The 23,194-nt window shown below is 41.6% G+C and overlaps 1 protein-coding gene across 2 annotated transcripts in view; it reads left to right on the forward strand.

Moving 5' to 3' along the window:
• The first annotated feature begins 8,322 nt into the window (after nt 1-8,322).
• SMC5 (structural maintenance of chromosomes 5) overlaps nt 8,323-23,194 on the forward strand; it is a 58,034-nt gene continuing 43,162 nt past the window's right edge. For both annotated transcript variants that reach the window (XM_067464425.1, XM_067464426.1), the window contains exons 1-7: nt 8,323-8,560; nt 14,969-15,110; nt 17,394-17,446; nt 17,643-17,805; nt 20,093-20,227; nt 21,093-21,233; nt 22,653-22,814. In XM_067464425.1, coding sequence (XP_067320526.1) covers nt 8,385-8,560; nt 14,969-15,110; nt 17,394-17,446; nt 17,643-17,805; nt 20,093-20,227; nt 21,093-21,233; nt 22,653-22,814 — 972 coding nt within the window. In that variant the 5' untranslated portion in view covers nt 8,323-8,384. The remainder of the gene's footprint in view (nt 8,561-14,968; nt 15,111-17,393; nt 17,447-17,642; nt 17,806-20,092; nt 20,228-21,092; nt 21,234-22,652; nt 22,815-23,194) is intronic.

Below are 23,194 nucleotides of genomic sequence, written 5' to 3' on the forward strand. Positions count from 1 at the left end.
CATTCTGTAGTAACTTCCAAATCAAACTACTTTAACTGTTCCTTTAAAAGGGTGGTGGGAAAATACAATGAGGTTCAGAATATGGAGCAAGTTTATAAAGCAATGCTTGCTGTGTCATTAGTTGCTGTTGCTGTTGCTTGTTGCTGTTGTTGTTTATTCATTCAGTCACTTCCGACTCTTTGTGATCTCATGGACCAGCCCACAACAGAGCACCCTGTTGGCCGTGGCCACCCCCAGTTCATTCAAAGTCAAGCCAGCCACTGCAAGGATCCCTTGGTCAGCCCCCCTTCCCTTTTCCTTTCATTTTTCCCCAACATCATTTTCTCCGAGCTTTCCTGTCCTCTCATTATGTGGCCAAAGTACTTCATCTTTGCCTCTAATATCCTTCCCTCCGGTGAGCAGTCGGGCATTATTCCCTGGAGTATGGACTAGTTGGATCTTCTCGTGGTCCAAGGCACTCTCAGAATTTTCTTCTAGCACCACAGTTCAAAAGCGTCTACCTTGGTTCACTCAGTCTTCCTTATGGTCCAGCTCTTGCATCTATGGGTTGCTACGGGGAATACCATTGCTTTAACTAAGCGGATCTTCATTGGCAATGTGATGTCTCTACTCTTCACTATTTTATCGAGATTGGTCATTGCTCTCCTTCAAAGAAGTAAACGTCTTTGATTTCCTGGCTGCAGTCTACGTCTGCAGTAATCTTTGTGCCTAGGTCTGTCACTGCCTCCATGTTTTCTCCCTCTATTTGCCAGTTATCAATCAGTCTGGTTGGCATAATCTTGGTTTTTTTATGTTTTAACTGCACCCCAACTTTTGCACTTTCTTCTTTCACTTTGGTTAGAAGGCTCCTCAGCTCCTCCTCGCTTTCAATCATCAAAATGGAATCATCTGCATATCTAAGGTTGTTAATGTTTCTTCCAGCAATTTTAACTCCAGCCTTGGATTTGTCAAGCCCCACACATAACATGTGTTCTTCATACAAGTTGAATAGATTGGGTGAGAGTATACAGCTCTGCCGTACTCCTTTCCCAATCCTAAACCAGTTGGTTGTTCCGTGGTCTGTAGGTGTACTATTGGTCTTGCATTTCAAGGAGTTCAACCAAAGGTAGCTCAAAACATCCAGGAAAACAAACAAACCTCAATTTTGCTGTCAACAAGCACTGATTTTATATAAGGGATGTCATTTTACTATGCCTTTGTATATAATGGATTTTGGTATTCAGTATTCACAGGGGCACGTGGTCATAGTCCTAGTACCAAACCCTAGAGGATACCAAGGGCCCACTGTAATTCAAACTGCTAGAACTACTATTTAAAGACATATAACATTTTGCACACAAGACAACCTCCTCTTATACAAATGTATATTGTTGAAATGGAGGCCCTGTTCAAGATACACCTTTGCTGTCAGAAAATAAGACCTTCTTCTTAGTGGCACTTTGCCCTTTCATATGTATCTTTAACTCTTGACTTCGGCAATTAAAAGGTAAAGTAGCTCAAGATTCCCAACTGGCTTGTTCTCCTTTCCCCACAAAGATGTTGTGCCACATGTCAGTCCAGAACTGTGATTTTGAAGGGAAGCGGATGGGAGACAACCTTTTAAAGGGCAGGAAAGAATGCTGCTTGGTAAGGTTGGAAAGAAAACTTTGGCAATCCAGGGGTAGGGGAAAATGGGAATGGCAAGAGGAAGTGATCTGAAGTGGAAGGAAAGAGTGCCAGAGAGAGAAAGTCACAAGGGAATGATGCTGAAAGAAAGAACTCTGATTCAAAGGAATGCCTTTGTGAGCTGGGGATCAGGCCCCACTGCTTTCTTATACCCAGCCTTTGTCTTCTAGCCCACAGACGGGTGACTCATGAGCCTGAGCTGCTGTTCATGCAGCCATGTGAGTCTTGTTCACTTCCTCCACTCCCTAGCCTATCAGTCTTCAATTAGCCTGATCCAGTTCTGCTAACAAGAAGGAAACAAGCAGGTTTGTTCATAGCAGGGAGGATGGATCTCGATTTATCTGCAGATTCCAAATTATCTAGCAGTGTAGACTAATATAATCCAGTTCAAAGGAAATAATCTGGAATCAGATCCAGGGATATAGGGCAGTGTAGAAGGGGCCGGAGGCTTTTTATGCAATGCTTTTGACACCATTTGTTGGTTATGTCCCAGCAGCAATTCAGTGATTTCTCTGGCCCCATCCACACTGCCATATAATGGATTGAACTTCATTAAACAGCAGTGTAGACTCATGCAATCCAGTTCAATGCAGTTAAACTGCATTCTGAAATTGCATTATATGGCAGTGTAGATGAGGCCTCTGTCTTACATGGCCTAACTGCAGAGAAATTGAGGGATACCAAAAACAGTTTATCAAGTATGCGTGTAACTGCTTAGTGTGCTGCTTGTTTTTGGAATAAATCACAAGCAAATGTAAGATAGTATGACTCTTGCTTTCACATTCTGCGGGAGCATTACTGCTCTAAAGACTGTAAGTTTTTTCAATTAAGATAGCTTGTTTCTAAAGCAGCAAGGAAAGAATGTAATGAATTATTTCTGCAGATGTTCTCAATATAAGTGCTTTTCCTCCATTTGTATTTCATGTTATCCTCAAAGTAACCTTGTAAGGAAAATACAGATTGCCTAAACATATACTCTGTAGTGTGTCAATTAGCTTCTTGGTCAAGTAGAGCAAATATATGTATAACTAGCTGTCCCCTGCCACGCGTTGCTGTGGCCCAGTCTGGTGATCTGGAAAATAAAGTAATGAGAAAGTGTTGGTTTCTAATATATGTAATGTCTTTATGCTTGTGGGTAAACAGTATTTCTTGCTGTTTTTTGTCAGTGTTGATGTGGAGAGTGTCTGGTTTGCCTCCTCTGGAACATGCAACATATCATTGTCCTTCTTTAGGGGTCCCTTTCAAATCTTTGATACTGCATCTGTCATATACATATACGTGTGCGTGTGAATGGCTGGATGGTCTTTTGTCAGGAGGGCTTTGATTATGTTTTCTTGCTCTGGTGAAGGGAGTTGGACTGGATGGCCTTAAGGCAGCCTTTCTCAACGTGGGGAGGGGGGAGGTTGCGAGGGAGTGTCAGAAGGATCGCCAAAGACCACAAGAAAACACAGTGTTTTCTGTTGGTTATGAGGGCTCTGTGTGGGAAGTTTGCCCCAATTCCATCATTGGTGGAGTTCAGAATGCTCCTTGATTGTAGGTGAACTATAAATCCCAGTAACTACAACTCCCAAATGTCAAGGTCTTCCCCCCCCCCCCCCCAAACTCCATCTGTGTGCATATTTGGGCATATTGAGTATTCATGCCAATTTTGGTCCAGATCCATCATTGTTTGAGTTCACAGTGCTCTCTAGATGTAGGTGAACTACAACTCCAAAACCCAAGGTCAATGCCCACCAAACCCTTCTAGTGTTTTCAGTTGGTCATGGGAGTCCTGTGTGCCAAGTTTGGTTCACTTCCATCGTTGGTGGAGGTCAGAATGCTCTTTGATTGTAGATGAAATATAAATCCCAGCAACTGCAACTCCCAAATGACAAAATCATAATTTTTTGAGTGACTCCTTGTATAGTGAGACATTTCCTTGCCAAATTTGGTGTGATTTTGTTCATTGGTTCTTTTGTTTTTAAGGTACTCATTATGCACAGAGCATTTAGATAGATAGATAGATAGATAGATAGATAGATAGATAGATAGATAGATCTTGAGCTTTCCAGTCCACCCATTTATCTCTTACTGCCTATTACAGGGAAAACCAACTGATCTCTAATCCATCTAAAACACAGACATGCGCCTTTCACCTTAAGAACAAACAAGCATCCCGAGCTCTGAGGATTACCTGGGAAGGGATCTCACTGGAGCATTGCAACACACCCAAATACCTGGGAGTCACTTTGGACCGTGCTCTGACCTACAAGAAGCACTGCCTGAACATCAAGCAAAACTTCGCCGAATTAGGCTGAAAAATGCGGTATAGAAATAAAGCAAATAATAAATAAGCAAAAAGTGGGCGCTAGAAACAACATCATACGAAAGCTGACTGGCACAACCTGGGGATCACAACCAGACACAGTGAAGACATCTGCCCTTGCGCTATGCTACTCTGCTGCTGAGTATGCATGCCCAGTGGGGAACACATCTCACCACACTAAAACAGTAGATGTGGCTCTTAATGAGACATGCCGCATTATCACAGGGTGACTGCGCCCCACACCACTGGAGAAATTACACTGCTTAGCCGGTATTGCACCACCTGACATCCCCCGGGAAGTAGCAGCCAAAATTGAAAGGACCAAGGCAGAGACATCTCCAGCTCATCCACTGTTTGGGTATCAGCCAGCACGTCAACGACTTAAATCAAGACATAGTTTTCTTAGCTCTACAGAGACACTCACTGGAACACCCCAGCAAGCAAGAGTCCAAAAGTGGCAGGCCCAAACCCAGCACCTCAATCCATGGGTGATATCAGATGATAGACTCCCCCCTGGGCACACAGAAGACTGGACGACTTGGAAGGCGCTGAAGAAACTGCGCTCTGGCACCACGAGATGCAGAGCCAATCTTAAGAAATGAGGCTACAGGGTGGAATCCTCGGCATGCAAGTGCGGAGAAGAACAAACCACTGACCACCTGCTGCAATGCAACCTGAGCCCTGCCACATGCACAATGGAGGACCTTCTTGTGGCAACACCAGAGGCACTCCAAGTGGCCAGATACTGGTCAAAGGACATTTAACCAACTACCAAGTTTGCAAAATCTGTGTTTTTTTTCCCTTTTTCTTTTTAATCTGTGTGTTTGTTTTGTTCTGTTAGAATTGTAACACAATGGTATGGTTGCTAATGACACGATAAATAAATAATTTATCTCTTTTTCTTCTTTGCAATATCCTTCTATCTCATTTGTCATTACCCCTAATTTCTAAATACATCTTTAAAATATTACATTATTTCCTTTAAGTTCACGTATAAATAAATAAATAAATAAATGTATATGCCCTATACCAGTCACTGAGGATTGACAGTACATCTCATGATATCTTTTTTTTGCAACTGGATATTTTAAATGAAGTCTTAAATGTCTTGCAAAATACTTGTAAAAGAAAGCCAACATGGTGTAGTTTGAACGGCATGGAATCAGGGTTCAAATCCTCACTCAGCCATGGAAACTCACAGGATGACCTTGGGTAAGCCACTCTCTCAGGACCCATCTACACTACCATATAAGCCAGTTTCTGAGTGCAGATTTACTGCATTGAACTGGATTATGGCAGTGTAGACTCATATAATCTAGTTTTAAGCAGGTAATCTGCATTCTGAAACTGAATTACGTGGCAGTGTGGATCCAGCCTCAGAGGAAGGCAAAGTCAAATCCCCTCTGGACTTTGCCACAAAAACCCTATGATACGGTTGCCTTAGACTTCCATAAATTGGAAAGAACTTAAAGACATGCAAGAGTATATTTGGAAAACACAGTGTCACCAGGAACTAATTCGAATACACTGCTGCCACCTGGTGGAAATACAAAGGTTATCTTCTAGATCAACTAAGACCTTGACCTGGAATCATAGAATCATAGAGTTGGAAGAGATCTCATGGGCCATCCAGTCCAACCCCTGCCAAGAAGCAGGAAAATCACATTCAAAGCATCCCTGACAGATGGCCATCCAGTCTCTGTTTCAAAGTCTCCAAAGAAGGAGCCTCCACCACACTCCAGGGCAGAGAGTTCCACTGCTGAACGGCTCTCACAGTCAGGAAGTTCTTCCTAATGTTCAGGTGGAATCTCCTTTCTTGTAGTTTAAAGCCATTGTTCCGCATCCTAGTCTCCAGGGCAGCAGCTTGCTTCCTCTCACATATTTATGCATGGCAATCATGTCTCCTCTCTGTTTTCTCTTCTTCAGGCTAAACATGCTCAGCTCTTTAAGCCACTCCTCATAGGGCTTGTTCTCCAGACCCTTGATCATTCATCCCTTATTAATTTTTGCAGGGGGCTCTGATTTTAAAGTATTCCATCCACAAACCTCTTGGATTCTCCCACTGTTTATTTTTTGTTATAATCCCAAATGTTTATTTTGTCTATCTTTTTCACATAGAAAATTAATAAAGACAGTATAAAAACATCATTATGTTTTTTTGACTGGCAGTGCTGGAGACCATCTTTCTGGAAGCAAATGGCGCAATATGTGCAATCACCATTCAATTGAATTTGAAGATGTCAAGGTGCGTGCTGCGGGTTGAAAGGAAAATGCATAAATCGTAAGAGGGAAAAATATGGACAGAGAACTCAAGACTGAATTGAACTGACCAAGGGAGAAAATTGAGAGTAAAGGATAGACAAAAGACCAGAAAGAAAAATTGTAGGTGGAGAAAAAATTAGAAAAATATAATAATAATAATAATAATAATAATAATAATAATAATAATTTTATTTCTTACCTCTCCCCGGCTTCTTGGCATGGGCCACGAGGTCTCTTCCAACTTTGTGATTCTATGATTCTCTCTTTGTGGCTTTAGGTGAGTTACAGCATAGTAAAAAAACAAACACTGTAAAAAAATTAAAATACATTTTAAATATGTTTCCATAAAAGATACATATTAAAGTGCACTTCTATAAAATACATGCAAAACAGAGTATTGCTTTAAACAGAGGGCAGGTAGAAAGGCACAGTATTTCCATCACTGTATGAAGCAAGGAGCCCCTGGTAGAGCAGTGTGTTAAACCGCTGAGCTGCTGAGCTTGTTGACCGAAAGGTCACAGGCAGGCATGTAGCGGGGGGGGGGGGGGGGGGGGGGCGCTCCGGGGGGCTTCAGCCCCCCCCCCCCCAAATTTTCATGGTGGTTCGTGAAAAGGCCTTACTGGTGCATTATTTAAACTGTTATGTTTATTCCTATCATGATCTGATCACCATGCTCAATATATCCCATATGCATGGGGGTATTGGGGTAATGATACAAAAGGTTTGCTAGGCTAGACCCTCTTTCACTCAGACTCAGCCCCCCCCCGAAACTCAGCCCCCCCCGAAATCCCCCTGAAAAAAAATTCAGCCCCCCCCCCCCCCCGAAACGAAATCCTGGCTACGGGCCTGGTCACAGGTTCAAATCCGAGGAGCGGCGTGAGCTTCTGCTGTTAGCCCCAGCTTCTGCCAACCTAGCAGTTCAAAAACATGCAAATGTGAGTAGATCAATAGGTACTGCTTCGTCTGGAAGGTAACGGCACTCCATGCAGTCATGCTGGCCACATGATCTTGGAGGTGTCTACGGACAACACCGGCCTAGAAAGCACCAACCACCAGAGTCGGACACGACTGTCAGGGGAAAACCTTTATCTTTACTACGAAGCAAGAAAGAGGGGAGTTTGAGACAGCCAAGTTATTGGTACAGGGAGGCTGAAAGGTAACAGTAATGGAGGAGTGGCAGATCTGTTCCTTCTGCCTTATGTCAGTGATAGATAATTGACACCACATACCCTAATTATACTTTAATTCTGAGCTTGCTCCTTAATAGATTTGTGGGAGTTGAAGTCCAAGACACCTGGAGGGCTGAAGTTTGCCCATGCCTGATATAGACTCTGCAGCTCAGCAGGTGAAACTGAAGGTCTATAGGCACGACGACTACATTTCCCAGTAAGCCCTGTGCTACCAAAACCTAACTCGTAATGATTTCTGGCGCAAAGGACAACGGGAATCGTAGTTTTCTCCTCTCCATATAGTGTAGGAGCCATAAGGAAAAGCTACAACTCTTTAGAGCATTGAACCATGGCAGTTGATCTGTCAGACTGTATTGATACTACATTAATCTGTCAAGCTGCATTGATTCTTCACTGCATGGGCAAACTTGGTCCTCCAGGTGTTTTGGACTTCAGCTCCCACAATTCCTAAAGTCCAAACACCTGGAGGGCCGAAGTTTGCCCATGCCTGCTCTAGAATCTGCAGCTCAACATAACCTGAAGGTCTATAGCTACAGTGACTACATTTCCCAGTAAGCCCTGCGCCACCAAAACCTAACTCGCAATGATTTCTGGCGCAAGGGACCATGGGAATCGTAGTTTTCCCCTCTCCATATAGTGTAGGAGCCATAAGGAAAATCTTGGGGTTTCTTCCGCGTATCGAGTAGCCCCAGCCGCACCACGTGAACAAGGCGGCACGCGCCACTAGCCAATCCCAGCGTGACACCGCCTTTGTGTGTTCCCGCGCTCCTCCTCCGTGACCAATCAGAACCCAGTTCAGGTTTTTAACTGTTTTCTAAAGGGAGGGGCATATTTCTGAGCCCAGCCAATGACAAACGACCTCCGCATGACGTTCTGCCGAGCCGGCCAATGGGCGATGGGCGTTCCATTGCCGCTTTTCTCAACCCTCGCAACAAGAAGTGCCGTTGCGGGAAGCCGTAAAGATGGCGACTCCTGCCAAGCGCAAGTCAAAGGGCGCCGAAGCCGGAGAGAGCAGTGGCAGCCGCCGCAGGGGCCAGCGGAGCGTGGAGGTGGCAGAGCCGGAAGCTGGTACCCAGCGGGAAGGAGCGTCGCGCTTTGTAGAAGGTGCTATCCTGCGGATATCTATGGAGAACTTCCTGTAAGTGGGGGGGGGGGGGGGGGGGGTGAGGACTTGGCACGGGGCTTTGGGTTACCATGGAGACAGCGCTCCTATAAAAGAGGGAGGAGCGCGCTCAGTGGGTGGAGATGCTGGATGGTCCTGGCACAGGGCGGAGGGTTCTCTCACTGCAGAAGGAGTCCCCAGTCAAGACACACAATTCAGCTCCGGGTCATAGTTTGGGTGATAGTATGATAGCTGGGTCACCGGTTAGGCTTAGGGTAGTAATAATAATAATAATAATAATAATCTATATATATATAAAATGCTCTGTACATAGTGAGTACCTTAAAAACAAAAGAACCAATGAACGAAATCACACCAAATTTGGCAACAAAACGTCTCACAACACAAGGAGTGACCATCACTCAAAAATTATGATTTTGTCATTTGGGAGTTGTAGTTGCTGGGATTTATAGTTCACCTACAATCAAAGAGCATTCTAAACTCCATCAACGATGGAATTGAACCATACTTGGCACACAGAACTCCCCTGACCAACAGAAAATACTGGAAGGGTTTGGTGGGCACTGATCTTGAGTTTGGGAGTTGTAGTTCACCTACAACCAGAGAGAACTGTGGACTCAAACAATGATGGATCTGGAGCAAACTTGGCACAAACACTCAGTACGCCCAAATATGAACACAGATGGAGTTTGGGGGGAAATAGACCTTGACATTTGGGAGTTGTAGTCACTGGGATTCACAGTATACCTATAATCAAAGAGCGTTCTGAACTCCACAAACCACAGAATCGGGGCAAACTTCCCACACAGAACTCCCATGACCAACAGAAAATACTTAAGGCCATTCAATTCAATTCCCCTCATCAGGTCAAGAAAACGTAATCAAAGTCCTCCTGACAAAGAGCCATCCAGCCATAGGTATAGATAGACAGATCTGATTCACACACATAGAGATATAGTATCATAAATTTGAAAGGGACCCTTAAAGAAGGACAATATGTTGCATGTTCCAGGGTGGGCAAACCAGACACTCTCCACATCAACACTGACATAGAAACAGAAATACTGTTTACCCACAAGCATAAAGAAATTACATATATTAGAAACCAACACTTTCTAATTACTTTATTTTCCAGATCAATAGACTGGGCCACAGCAACGTGTGGCAGGGGACAGCTAGTAATAATAATAAAAAACTTTATTTATACCCCGCCACCATCTCCCCAAAGGGACTTGAGGTGGCTTACATGAGGCCAAGCCCATCAAATACAAATACAACAGTACATCAACAAAGCAAACAAGCAAATAAAACAATATAAAAACATAAACATATAAGCAATAACACAAGATTTAAAACACTATAGCAGGGCCAAATGTAATAGAAAAAAATTAAAAACACTGGGTTTGTACAGAGTAGGGTATGTCTAAACATGGGGGTTTTAGAGGGTGATGTAGGGAGATCAATCCAACGGATAAAGTGCAGAGGATGTATAGTAGAAAATTGGTCAGATCAGGGGCTTATTTCCTTTATTCAGGGAAGGCACACTAGAACAGCCACGTTTTCAAGCTCTTCCTAAAGACTGCCAAAGTGCGGGCTTGTCTGATATCTTTAGGGAGTGAGTTCCAGAGTCGGGGGGCCACCATAGAGAAGGCCCTCTCCCTCATCCTCGTTAGGGTAAGGTTTAGGGTTTGTGTTAGGGTTACGATTAGGGTGAAGGGTTAGGCTTAGGGTATTATATTCTAATAATATTCTAATAATATAATATATTGTGTATACATACATTTATAATATTATAATGTACTGCAATATGATAATAATAATATATTATAATTATATATTTACATTACTTGTAATATTACTAATAATATTATGATATAGTGGTATGGTGCAATATAGCAATGTTTAATGCTGATATTGTACTATGCTAATAATATAATATATTGTATGTAATATATACCTTGTAAGCCGCTCTTGAGTCCCCTTCGGGGTGAGCAGGGCAGCACATAAATGCTGTAAATAAACAAATAGGGTAAGGTTTGCAGTGGTTCTCAACCTGGGGTCCCCAGATGTTTCTGGCCTACAACTCCCAGAAATCCCAGCCAGTTTACCAGCTGTTAGGACTTCAGGGAGTTGAAGGCAAAAAACATCTGGGGACCCCAGGTTGAGAACCACTGGTTTAGGGTAAGGGTTCAGGTAAGGCTTAGGGTTTTACCATTAAAGAACTCTTACATTCCTTCTATAACAGGGGTCCTCAAACTTTTTAAACAGAGGGCCAGGTCACTGTCCATCAAACTGTTGGAGGGCTGGATTATAATTTGAAGGAAAATGAACGCCTATGCACACTATACATATCTTATTTGTAGTGGGGAAAAACACTTAAAAACAATACAATAATTAAAATGAAGAACAATTTTAACAAATATAAACTTATTAGTTTTTCAGTGGGAAGTGTGGGCCTGCTTTTGACTAATGAGATAGGATTGGTGTTGCTGCTGCTGCTGTTGTTGTTGTTGTTGTTGTTGTTGTTGTGTGCTTTCAAGTCATTTCAGGCTTAGGCTGACCCTGAGCGAGGGCCGGGTGAATGACCTTGGAGGGCTGTTTCCGGCCTCCGGGCCTTAGTTTGAGGACCCCTGTTCTATAATATCTTGTGTTCCGTTCTGCGTTACACAAACAGCGCTCCCGAAGGAGCGAAGCAGAAAGAGCATAAGACTCAGAACTTCTGGACCCAGCTTTCATACTATTACCGCAAAACCCAGTGGTTCTCAACCTGGGGTCCCGAGATGTTTCTGGCCTACAACTCCCAGAAATCCCAGCCAGTTTACCAGCTGTTAGGATTTCTGGGAGTTGAAGGCCAAAAACACCTGGGGACCCTAGGTTGAGAACCACTGGCGTAACCCCTAACCCTAATCCTAAACCTTACCATAAACTTTATCCTAACCCTCCCCTCCTTTCTATCCTTCCACCAAATTGAAGTATATTCCCGCCCTCAGTGTGCTGCTCTCCCTTTCCCTTATTCACACCCGCCATTGCGGAATGTGCGTAAGTCTCGGAGCTTCCGGACCCAGCTATCATACTGTCACCCAGCTCCATAGCATTGAGCTAACATGGTTATAGTGGTGTCAAACTACATTAATTCTGCAGTGTAGATGAGGCATGGGCAAACTTGGGCCCTACCTCCAGATGTTTTGAACTTCAATTCCTAACAGCCCCAGGCTCTTTCCTTTTCCCCTCAGCCGCTTAACCTTTCCACTTTCCCTCTAATCTCCCCACTCTGGTAGAAAAATGCCAAAGAGACATAGTGACAGAGTGAGTACAGGGGATTGAGGCATTTTTCTTCTCCAAGCAAGAGCTGGGTTCATACAGTGAAAGCCTAAAAGAAGCATTGATGGCCAATGTGTTGTCAAAGGCTTTAATAATAATAATAATAATAATAACAACAACAACAACAACAACTCTTTATACCCCGCCACCATCTCCCCAAGGGGACTCGGGGCAGCTTACAAGGGACAAACCCAAAAATTACAAATAGAACACAATCAATTAAAAGCATTATTTAAAATATAAAAACAATCACAGTTGTAAACAACACCAAAACAATATGGCTGAGAAAGAATATAGCTGAGGTGCAGGCTCCATGAGTGCAGTACATCCTGAAGGGAGCGCAAGGAAAGTGCAACAATCAAGTAGACAGGTCTGGGAATAGTGTTATCAAGAGTGTTGAGGTGGGCGATAAGAGGGCCGACGTAAAGTGCTGAACTTAAAGTAGGGACAGAGAAATTACTGGTGGACTGCTTAATCAAAAGCACACCGGAACATCCAGGTTTTTAGTTGTCTCTGAAAAGAGGACAAAGTAGGAGCTTTCATGACGGAATCACTGGTTTGCTGTGAGTTTTCCAGGCTGTATGGCCATATTCTAGAAGCATTCTCTCCTGACGTTTCACCCACATCTATGGCAGGCATCCTCAGAGGTTGTGAGGTCTGTTAGAAACTGGGCAAGTGAGGTTTATACATCTTTGGAATGTCCAGGGTAGGAGAAACAACTCTCATTTGTCGGAGAAAAATGAGAATGTTGCAATTGCTCCCCTGGATTAGCATTTCATGTCCTTGCTGCTTCAAAACCTGGCTGTTTCCTACCTGGGGGGTCCTTTGTTGGGAGGCGTTAGCTGGCCCTGATTTATTCTTGTCTGGATTTCCCCTGTTTTTTTGGGTGTGCCTCTTTATTTATTGTTCTGATTTTAGTGTTTTTTTTTAACACGGGTAGCCAGATTTTGTTCATTTTCATGGTTTAATAATAATAAACAACTTTATTTATACCCCGCCACCATCTCCCCAAAGGGGATTCGGGGTGGCTAATCTAAAGTCCAGAAGTACAGTACTACAAAATAAAACAAAATCCAAACAGCAAATAATAACATCAAAATACAGCACATATAATAACAGAAAATGAAATAAACATATGAAAATAATGTCATTTCTGTTGAGGAAAACCATGAAAATGAAAGAAAGGAGGAAACCATGAAAATGAACAAAATCTGGCTACCAGTATTTAAAAAACTCTAAAATCAGGATAGATAAAGAGCAACACTAAAAAAGCAGGGGAATTCCATAAAAGAATCAATCAAGGCCAGCTAATAATCTCCCAACCTCCAGGATACCTCCAGGCAGGAAGCAGCCAGGTTTTGAAGCTGCAAGGCCATTAAATACTAATCAAGGTAGCCAATTGCAACATTCACTCTTGCCTTAAGCAGACAAGAGTCCTTTCTCCGACTCTGGACATTATTCCTTAGATATATAAACCCCACTTGCCTAGTTTTCAACAGACCCCTTGACCTCTGAGGTTGCCTGCCATAGATGTGGACGAAACGTGAGGAGAGAGTGCTTCTGGAACATGGCCACACAGCAACCCAGTGATTCTGGCCATGAGAGCGTTCGACAACACAATGTAAATATACAATTACAACATTAATGTGCTACTATATGGAATGCCTTTCCATCAGAACCTCAACATACTCCAGTTTGGATCTAAACTTCTCTCTAACTCCATTACTTCTAAGGTTCAAACAAAAGAAAAAAACCCCTCAAAAGACTACATTTTTTCAGTCACACAGAATATAGAGAAGTCTGAATGAAAAGGTGGGAAAAGAAGTTTGACCATGAGGTCTTAAAACGTGCAAAGAAATGCAATTCTACATCATCACTTAGAGCCGTAGCAAACTAGGATTTTGCGAGAGCAAACTAAGCCAGCACGAGCGATGCTCCGCCTCTTTCTCCGCCTATTTCCCTTTGATAGGGCAGCGTTGCGAGCATACGCTCGTTCCGCAGCAAACTACAGGAAGCTTGCGCTCGGGCTTGCTCCGAAGCCCCGCCTTCCCCCCCCCCCCCGAGGCTGCTCTCTCTCTTGCTAGCGTGCCTGTTTTCCATTGCAGAGGGCAGGGATGCGAGCATACACTCACAGTTGAATTCTGCCAACTGCAAGAGTACACTCGCATCGCTTCCCTAGCAAGGGAAAACAGGCACACTAGCAAGAGAGAGAGAGCAGCCTCGGGGGGGGGGGGGAAGGCGGGGCTTCGGAGCGAGCTCGAGCACAAGCTCGCTCTCACTTCCAGTAGTTTGCTACGGCTGATGGAAGGAGTGACTGAGAGAGAGAAAAAATATACATCAACAGACATTCGGGGGGGGGGGGGGATTCCCTCAGCCTAGCCTAATGCTATCTAGTTGCTTATCATTGAGGACTGGACTTGAGCAGTGAATGGTTGAATTCCAACAGTTAACACATATTTAGGCATCATATTTATTTGAGCAAATCTCTGATATCCCTCTCTTGGACTTTAAATAGAATTGATGTTTTTACTACATGTATTGGGTATATATACACCCAGCGTTGCAGCTGCTCTCCTTCTTTAGTCCCTGCTTTCTCTTCTCTTCTATTTTTTCCTCCTTTCTCTTCATTTCCTCCTGTTTCTCTCTCTCTCTCTTCACCATTCATTTCTTTTTTTCTTCTTATTCTTGCTTCACTCTGAGAAGGTCTACCTCTCAATGTCTCCATGGCAACATGGATCTCTTTGTGGCTCTTTCTTTTATTCCTTCCATCTCTTCATACACCTTTCCCCCCTTCGCTCCTAGTGACATCACAGAGAGCCACTTCACATAGCAATAGTCTTTGTGGTACAGACAGACATATTTTTACACACACACACACACACATACAGATTAATGTGCACCACTTAAACATCATGGATCTAATAGGTATATAAATATTTGCCAAAATATAGTGGTTTCTAGAAAGCAGTGTAAAGCTTAAATATAATGTACAACTGCTCTTGTAGTTCAATGTTTATTCTTTTCCAGTTGCGCATGCATATATATATATATATATATATATATATCTTTAAAGGTTAACTTTGTGATGACATTACTTTTCAGGACATACGATAACTGTGTGGTGTATCCTGGGCCCCATCTAAACATGATAGTGGGAGCTAATGGGACAGGTAAATCCAGCATTGTTTGTGCTATATGCCTGGGATTGGCAGGAAAACCTTCCTTCATTGGAAGAGCAGACAAGGTGAGAAAAGCTCTTTCCAACCTTATACAATGATGCTAGCAATCTGCAGTTAATCTGTTATGGTATATTTAAATGGTGTGAGATAGTTTTCTTATAATAAATGAAAAATAGATGTGTTGAATATCCTTAAATCATTTTGGTTTTTTTGTTTTCACTCTATTTCCTATGTGTTTTCAGTACCTCCTTCTAAATCTTTGATATATTGTATCGTTGTGTATTGTAGCACCATGATAAGCAGACACAAGGTTGCTTGATTATATCTGTAATAGCAAATAAATAGATGAAGCCCTGGTCAGAGGATTCTTTGTAGTGTCCAGAGACAGTATCATGGCATCTTGGTCTGATTTTGGTTCTCCCTTTATCCCTTGAAATTCCTCTCACATTTTTGTAGGAAATCGTCTGTTATAATTTCTTCAAATATTCTTCTGTCTTGAACTGCTTTTGTTTTTGTTGTCTATATCCTCTCCAAAAAGCAGGCAGAATATCTTGATACTTGCTTTAAATTTGTATACCTAGTCATCCACTCCCATCAAACAGATCCAGTCAGCAGTAAATCACTGATTTCACTCTTCTGCAGCTGTACATTTGTTTTGATTACTCACAGGTGCACAGCATTTTTCTCAAATGTCCTTCAGGTCAGCCAAACACAGTTTCACTGAAGGAAATGTCTTCCAGCTATCACTACCAAATGTTCAACAAATAGAAAGTACAAGCCCTAGATTTCAGATTTCAATCCTTATAGTCTTTTTATATCTTAATCCAATAAAATAAATGTTGTGTTATTCTTATTCTATATCATCTAGTATTTAATGTTCAATGTTCCAGTATCTCCTATAGCTGATGTAAAAGAAAAAACAAAACAAAACAGGTCTTAAAAAGGAAAGCAATCCCATAATCTCCAAAAATTCCATTCATCCAGCTTGCGGCTTCTTCAATTGTTTACATTCTCCACAAGTCTTTGTTGTTAATCAAAGAAGGAAAAAAAGTACTAAATCAAGCAAAGAGCTGATGATAACTGTTAGGGAATTCTCCCAAAAATAGCAGAGCTTCCAAAAATACAAACAGGATACTTAATTGAGCAGTCAGCTCATCACAAGCAGAAGGTGAAGTGTTGTGGCTATAAAAGAATTCTTGAGCTTAGGAGGCAAAGATGCAGGGTCCAATCTTTAAGGTTTCAAAAGGTTTATTTAAAATATAAGAACTACAATTCTTGATAGAAAATAATTGGGTCTAAGCTTCTTTCTAACTCCATTACTTCTAAGGCTAAAAAATAGGACAAAAACCTCCAAACACTATATTTTTAAAACATACAGAGTCGAGAGAGGTCTGCATGCAAAAATACAAAAAACAGAAGAAAAATAACATGAGGTTTCAGTTATAAAGTTGGAGGAGAAAGACAGAACAAATTGATACATCAACAGACATGGGCGGGGGGGGGGTATACCCTTAGCCTAACCTAAAGCTAACTAATTGCTCCTTATTGAGGACTGCTAACTTGAGCAGCATGAGGTTGACTTCCAACAACACCCTGAAAGAAGAAAACAGACAAAAAACTCCCACGGGCAGCAGTCTCCTTAATTCAAAAACAATAAATGACTTGAATGTTTCCCAAATACGTTTGCTTGTAAATCTTGCCTTCAATGTTATTGTTGATATCAGAAGAAAAACCCTGCTCAATCATTTACCTGGTTGTTCACCAAGTGGCACTCAATCATGAAGGGGAAAATGTCTTCTACAGCAGCATTTTGGGTTCATGAAGATTTCCCTTTGGTATCTCTTTCCCAGGAGATACCTGGCAAAAGTTTTTGCAGCTTCTGCAACAACCCAATCAGCTGTTTCTCAGGCCTCCCTTGGGAGCTCCAAAGAAACGCGTCTGATCCCTGGGTTTTTTGAAAGAATAATAATAAGAAGAAGAAGAAGAAGAAGAAGAGGAGGAAGAGGAGGAGGAGGAGGATTTAAAGATAGAACTGCAAAGACTTTGGCACAAGCCAGTAAAGGTTTTCCCAGTGGTGATTGGCATACTGGGTGCAGTGCCTAAAGACCTTGGCCTGCACTTAAAAACAATTGGCACTGACAAAATTACCATCTCTCAGCTGCAAAAGGCCACCCTACTTGGATCTGCACACATTATTCACTGATACATGACACAGTCCTAGACACTTGGGAAAGCCAGCATAGTGATCTTGTTAGCTGTGTACTAATTTAATTGCATATAAAATAATAATAATACTTACATAATGGCTTGAATGTTTTATTTTTTTCATTCTTTTTCTCTTGTGCCAGGTTGGACACTTTGTGAAGCGAGGTTGTAACAAAGGAATTATTGAAATCACACTGTGAGTCCCCAAATGTGTTCATCTTTTTATTTTGCATAAATGTTTTTTATTTTTTTCTTTCTGATTAAAGTAAATGAGAAACTACAGTATCAATATACTGAATGATATACTGGATGAGCATGATTTTTCCATTTTAATTTTGGTGTTACCTATTTTAGTCAAGGGGAAAAAGTTACAAATCTTTTTTTATAACTAGGTCTAAAAGTCCAAAAAACCTTACTATCACACGGGAAATATCTGTAACAAACAACCAATCTACTTGGTTTATTAACGAAAAGCCATCCACTCTCAAAGCAGTAGAGGACCATATCTCGGCATTAAATATTCAAGTAGGGAATCTTTGCCAGTTTCTTCCTCAGGTATGTAAGGATTTTGTTTTTAAGAGAATATTCCTTTTAATGCAACTGCAGTTGTAAGAACTATCTCAAATCTTTTAATATACGTATAAAGTTTGTTTCCAAAAGGTACCAGATTGAAACAAATTGAAAAATGAATTACAGGTGGCAGCATAGTTTTGGCTAGGAATATAATATTCTACACAGATCAAAACTATCCAAATGTATCAAATCACTTGGGTACAGGGCTTGAAAAATTGCATTTTATAGCAAAATACTGCATACCCTCAGCATGTTTCTTTTTCTGATTCCTGTAAAGTTTGTTCAGATTAATTTGGTACCTTTTGGAAACAAGCCCCACTTTATTGTTTATCTACTTTTTCGGAGCGTTGCTATGTCAGAGCAAGGCTTATTCCCTCTTTAAAATTCTCCAGAGCAAACATTTGGGTGCTTTTTTGTTATTTCAAAAGGGGCAGCACAGGCATAGAGAAAGTCTCCAAACATCCACTATGGTGTGGGGGTGGGTGAGTTACTTTGCCCTATTTTTTTATTCTTGTATTGCTGCTTATTAGAAAGATCATTCAGAGAGCCCCCACCTGGGCAGCACTCTGAAACTACCCCTACACCCTATGGGCCTTTCATGATCCCTTCCTTCCATCCTGTGCTTAGCAAAGGAAGCAACCCTTTCAGATTTTCTGGGGACCAGTAGTTGCCTTTGCCCCCTGATAGTGTGGAGTTAACATCCCACCTCACTGTGGTTTTAAACTCTGTAGGTTTTAAAGTGGGAGAGGAAAGTCCTGTCTGATGATGGAAACTAAGCAAAGTCAGTGCTAGTTAATGTTTGAAAGGGATACCCGCAATGGTAGGTTATATTTCAGAGAAAGGAATTGGAAAAAAAAACTTTGTGGGGCCCCATTTAGCTTCAGCCACTCCTCCCCCTCTTTCTCCCTCCCCAGCTGGAGAAGAAAGCTGGGCTTGGAAAGGTTTGGTTTCAGCTTCTGACTCTCCTTTCTCTTTCCCAAGGAGGGAAAGCAGCTCTGTTTCTCCTTTGTTTTCCAAGTTGGGAAACAGGGGGAAAATAGCCAGGGAGGGAAAGCAGCTCAATTTTAACTCTGTTTCCCAAGTTGGGAAATAGGGGAGAAATAGTCAGGGAGGGAAAGCAGCTTCATTTCTCCTCTGTTTCCCAAGTTGTGAAACGGGGGGAAAATAGCCAGGGAGGAAAAGCAGCTCAGTTTCTCCTCTGTTTCCAAAGAGCCCTTTCACACAGCCCTATATCTCCCAGAATACCAAGGCAGAAAATCCCACATTATCTGAGTGTGGATTCAGACAACCCAGTTCAAAGTAGATATTGTGGGATTTTCTGCTGATATTCTGGGATATAGGGCTGTGTGGAAGGGCCCCAAGTTGGTAGACGAGGGAGAAATGGCCATGGAGGGAAACTGGCACCATTTCTCCTCCGCCCTCAACTTGGGGGATGAAGGAGAAATGTTGGGAAGGGAAAGAGTTCCTGTTTCTCCTTTGTTTCTCAGGTGGGAGACGAACGAGAAAGGCTTGGGGAGGGAAGCCCCTGCTCCATCATCAGATGGAGGCTGGCAAGTTTGCTAGCCTCACCCTGATGGAGAGTCAAAGGCACCTTTTGGCATACAACTGTAATGTGCCATCAAGTCAAATGTGCATCTCAATTTTGGCTAAGCAATTAACCCCAAAAAAGAGGTGCATTAGAGTTGAGTAAATACAGTATTTAAATGCATTAGTTCTTCAAAGTTTTGCTGGTTGCTTGAGAGTTCCAGTTAACTGAGAGTCTACTGTATTTCTTATTGAAAACATTTATGTAGGTTTCCCTGAGCAAATTGTTCCCAGAAGTTTTTGCAGAAAAGTTGCTTTCTGTAGATAGGATACCAAGTGGGTATTTTTTGGGTGTGTTTGTGTGTAATATTAAAATAACCTGTCCAGGTCACAGTACACGGAGCCATCTATTTGATGAGTGAAAGGCTATTTGTAGGAAATGCTTCATCGTCTGGGCAGCATGAAGTATACGCCTTCTAGTTAGCAAGTTGTTAGCAAGCTTTAGACATTGTGTGCTGGAGGTTTACATGAATTCTTTAATAAAATTGTAAACGCATATCAGTTGTGGTATTCTTGGGATTGCACAAGGAGCAATCCATTGTGGATGGTTTATCCTGCATGTATCTGCAAGAGGATAAGAACTCAGCACACAGGACCATCCATTTGTGGTGGATCCCTCCTTTTGCTATCCAAGAATGAACCCTCATGGCAAATCCAATCTTTAATTTTAATTCCTGCTTTGCAGGACAGAGTTGGAGAATTTGCAAAATTATCCAAGATTGATCTACTGGAAGCCACAGAGAAATCGGTTGGTCCTCCAGAGATGTACAAATTTCACTGTGATCTAAAGCGCTTCAAGAATAGAGATCGAGAGCTTGACGTAAGTGGCTAACTTTTATAGATAATATTTTCCTCTCTTTCTAACAAACATACACATTTCAAAATTAATGTGTAACCATGTTTCAGTTTTAAAAGGATGATATATCATTAGAGCTGCCCTTCATTAAGACCAGGAATTAGGGGTCTTAATGAAGGGTAATAATGTGTTGCATCCTCACAACTGGTCCTTGGAGCAAGGTATTTTTTTGTGATTTTTCTTTTTCAATTGCTGTTTTAAACGAATTATTGTTAAGATAATGTTTTCTTATATTGGCACAGTGTCTATCTTTTTTGAAACACTGAACTAATACTAAAAGATAAGACAGCCCCTGTCTGAATGTAGAAAAAAGTAAAAGGCTTTGAGCAGGGAAAGAACTGGAACAACTGTTCTTTCTTTGCATGCAGGATGGAGTCAAGCTGGTTTTCCCATTTAGTTTGATATATGTGTGTGTGTGTTACTTTAAAGTTTCTGTTTGTGAGTAGCTTTGGAATTATTAATTGATATTGTATTTCACTATCTCCCCCCCTCCAAAAAAAGTAATGGCTTATCTATAAACTTACTCTGTTGATAGCTACTTTACACCTCTTTTCATAAGGAAAACTAGGCTATGAATATAATTAACCATTTTGAAAAGTTGTTATGTACTAGAACTCCCTGAATTCATTAGCTGTAAATTACATTCTACAAGTTCCAGTGATTCCCTTGTCAGTTATGGTTCAGGCCAACTGACCTCCTGTTGAACTCAAGTATTTTCTGGTTCCAAATTGTGATCAACTGGAAACCTGAATTCTCATGTGATCATTTGATTTGTAAATAGGATGTGGGGCAGTTATAAAATGAGGACTAATTTTATTCATTCTGACAGAATGCAATAAAAGAGAAAACTCACAACCTCGAAAAAATGAAGCAAAAGAATGCAAGGTATGAGCAAGATGTGGAGAGATATTATACACATCAGAGACATCAAGATAAAATTGCAATTCTTGAGAAAAAAAGGCATTGGGCGGTAAGATAGTATTTTTAAAGGCTTCTTAAAATGTTTCTTTAAAATATGTAGACACACAAACTTGACATAACAGTGATAGTTGGCTATTAAAGTTATCAAATAGAAAAATGACACAGCATGGGAAAACTACATAGAATTATTGAAGAGACTGCAAGGGCCATCCGGTCTAACCCCTTGTCATGCATGACACAGACAAAGCACTCTTGACAGATGACCATCCAGCCTCCGTTTAAAACCATATTCCCAGGTATTGCATTCCATGGCCAAGAAACTTACATCTGGAAGGTCTTTGTAATATTCAGATGGAATCTATTTTCCTGCAGTTTGCTCTGTTGCTCTGTGTCCAAAGGCAAATCTACACTGGCCATTTAAGTGGATGTGGCCCAGATCAGCTCCATGGCAGCCAAGTGCCATATGGAGCTCATCTGGCATAAGAAGGGGCAGCTGCAACCGCGAACATTGCTATCCTGTGTCTCCCAGGCTCATGTAACCCAGGGACACAAGATGGCACTTAGTTCTCCTCCCATTCTCTGTGTCATGGTGGTTTATGGCTGTGATGTAGGTCCTACCTGTACAGAGTGCATATGATGACATGATTATGGTTACAGCAACAAATTCTTCAAGAAGAAATTTTACATAGGCAAATGATCAAAGATTTGGTAAAAGCTGTTCAGGCCAGTCTTAATTGCCTGTTGATTACAACCATGGAGACTTCCCCAAGATTTCCAAGTCCATATCTGGAGAATCTCCCAGTAGCTTTAAGGGTTTGTTGTTGAAGGCTTTCTAGGCCGGAATCACTGGATTGCTCTGAATTTTCTGGGCTGTATGGCCATATTCCATTCTCTCCTGATGTTTCACTCACATCGATGGCAGACATCCTCAGAGATTGTGAGGTCTGTTGGAAACTAGGCAAGTAAAGTTTATATATCTGTGGATTGTCCAGGGTGGGAGAAAGAATTCTTGTCTGTTTGAGGCAAGAGTGAATGCTGCAATTGATCACCTTGATAGCATTGAATATCCTTGCTGTTTCAAATCCTGGCTACTTCCTGCCTGGGGGAATGCTTTGTTGGGAGGTGTTAGCTGGTCCTGATTGTTTCTTGTCTGGAATTCCTCTTTTTCTGAGTGTTGTTCTTTATTTATTGTCCTGATTTTAGAGTTTTTAAAAATACTGATAGCCAGATTTTGTTCATTTTCATGGTTTCCTCCTTTCTGTTGAAATTGTCCATATGCTTGTGGATTTCAATGGCTTCTCTCTGTCTGACATGGTAGTTGATAGAGTGGTCCAACATTTCTGTGTTCTCAAATAATATGCTGTGTCCAGGTTGGTTCATCAAGTGCTCTGCATCTCAGCATTAACAGAAAGTCCCTAAGCTATTTTGAACACAGTGTAATGTCTTTAATAACTGCATTTCTTGCCAGGTATACGAATGTGTTCGTAAACAATATGAAGAGGTGAAAATAAGTCGGGATCATCAGAAAGCAGAACTCAAAGGTTTAAAGGAAAAACTGTCTCCCATGAAGTGTCAGATTGAACAGGCTGAGAAGCAATGTCGAATGCTGGATAACCAAATCAGCGAGAAGGTTAGTTTTTTAGATTGCTGTTATCAGTTTGCTTGTCTCATAAATAAGCTGAAAATCAATGTGCACACCAATTGTTTAGGTTTGTAATCTGAGGTATTACATAAAAATGAAATGCAAGTTGTTTTAATAATCAGTTTAAACAGAGCTAATTGACTAGGATATCCTGTGGGATGCCTCCTGTCTGTTCTCTAACTTAGATTAAATGCTACAGAATGCAAACTGTATTATATCATAAGAATCAAGTATTGTTCTGTGAATGGATATTCTGGATGATTGATTAATCTCATTGAAGGGACTGTTTCCAGTTCCAAATTAGGTGCTGCTGCTTGGCAGGCAGGCAGTGGTTATGATTAGCTTTATTGGAATTTAGGTTGGAAGGT

This window comes from Anolis sagrei, chromosome 2 (genome assembly GCF_037176765.1).
Source record: "Anolis sagrei isolate rAnoSag1 chromosome 2, rAnoSag1.mat, whole genome shotgun sequence".
Lineage (NCBI taxonomy): Eukaryota > Metazoa > Chordata > Lepidosauria > Squamata > Dactyloidae > Anolis > Anolis sagrei.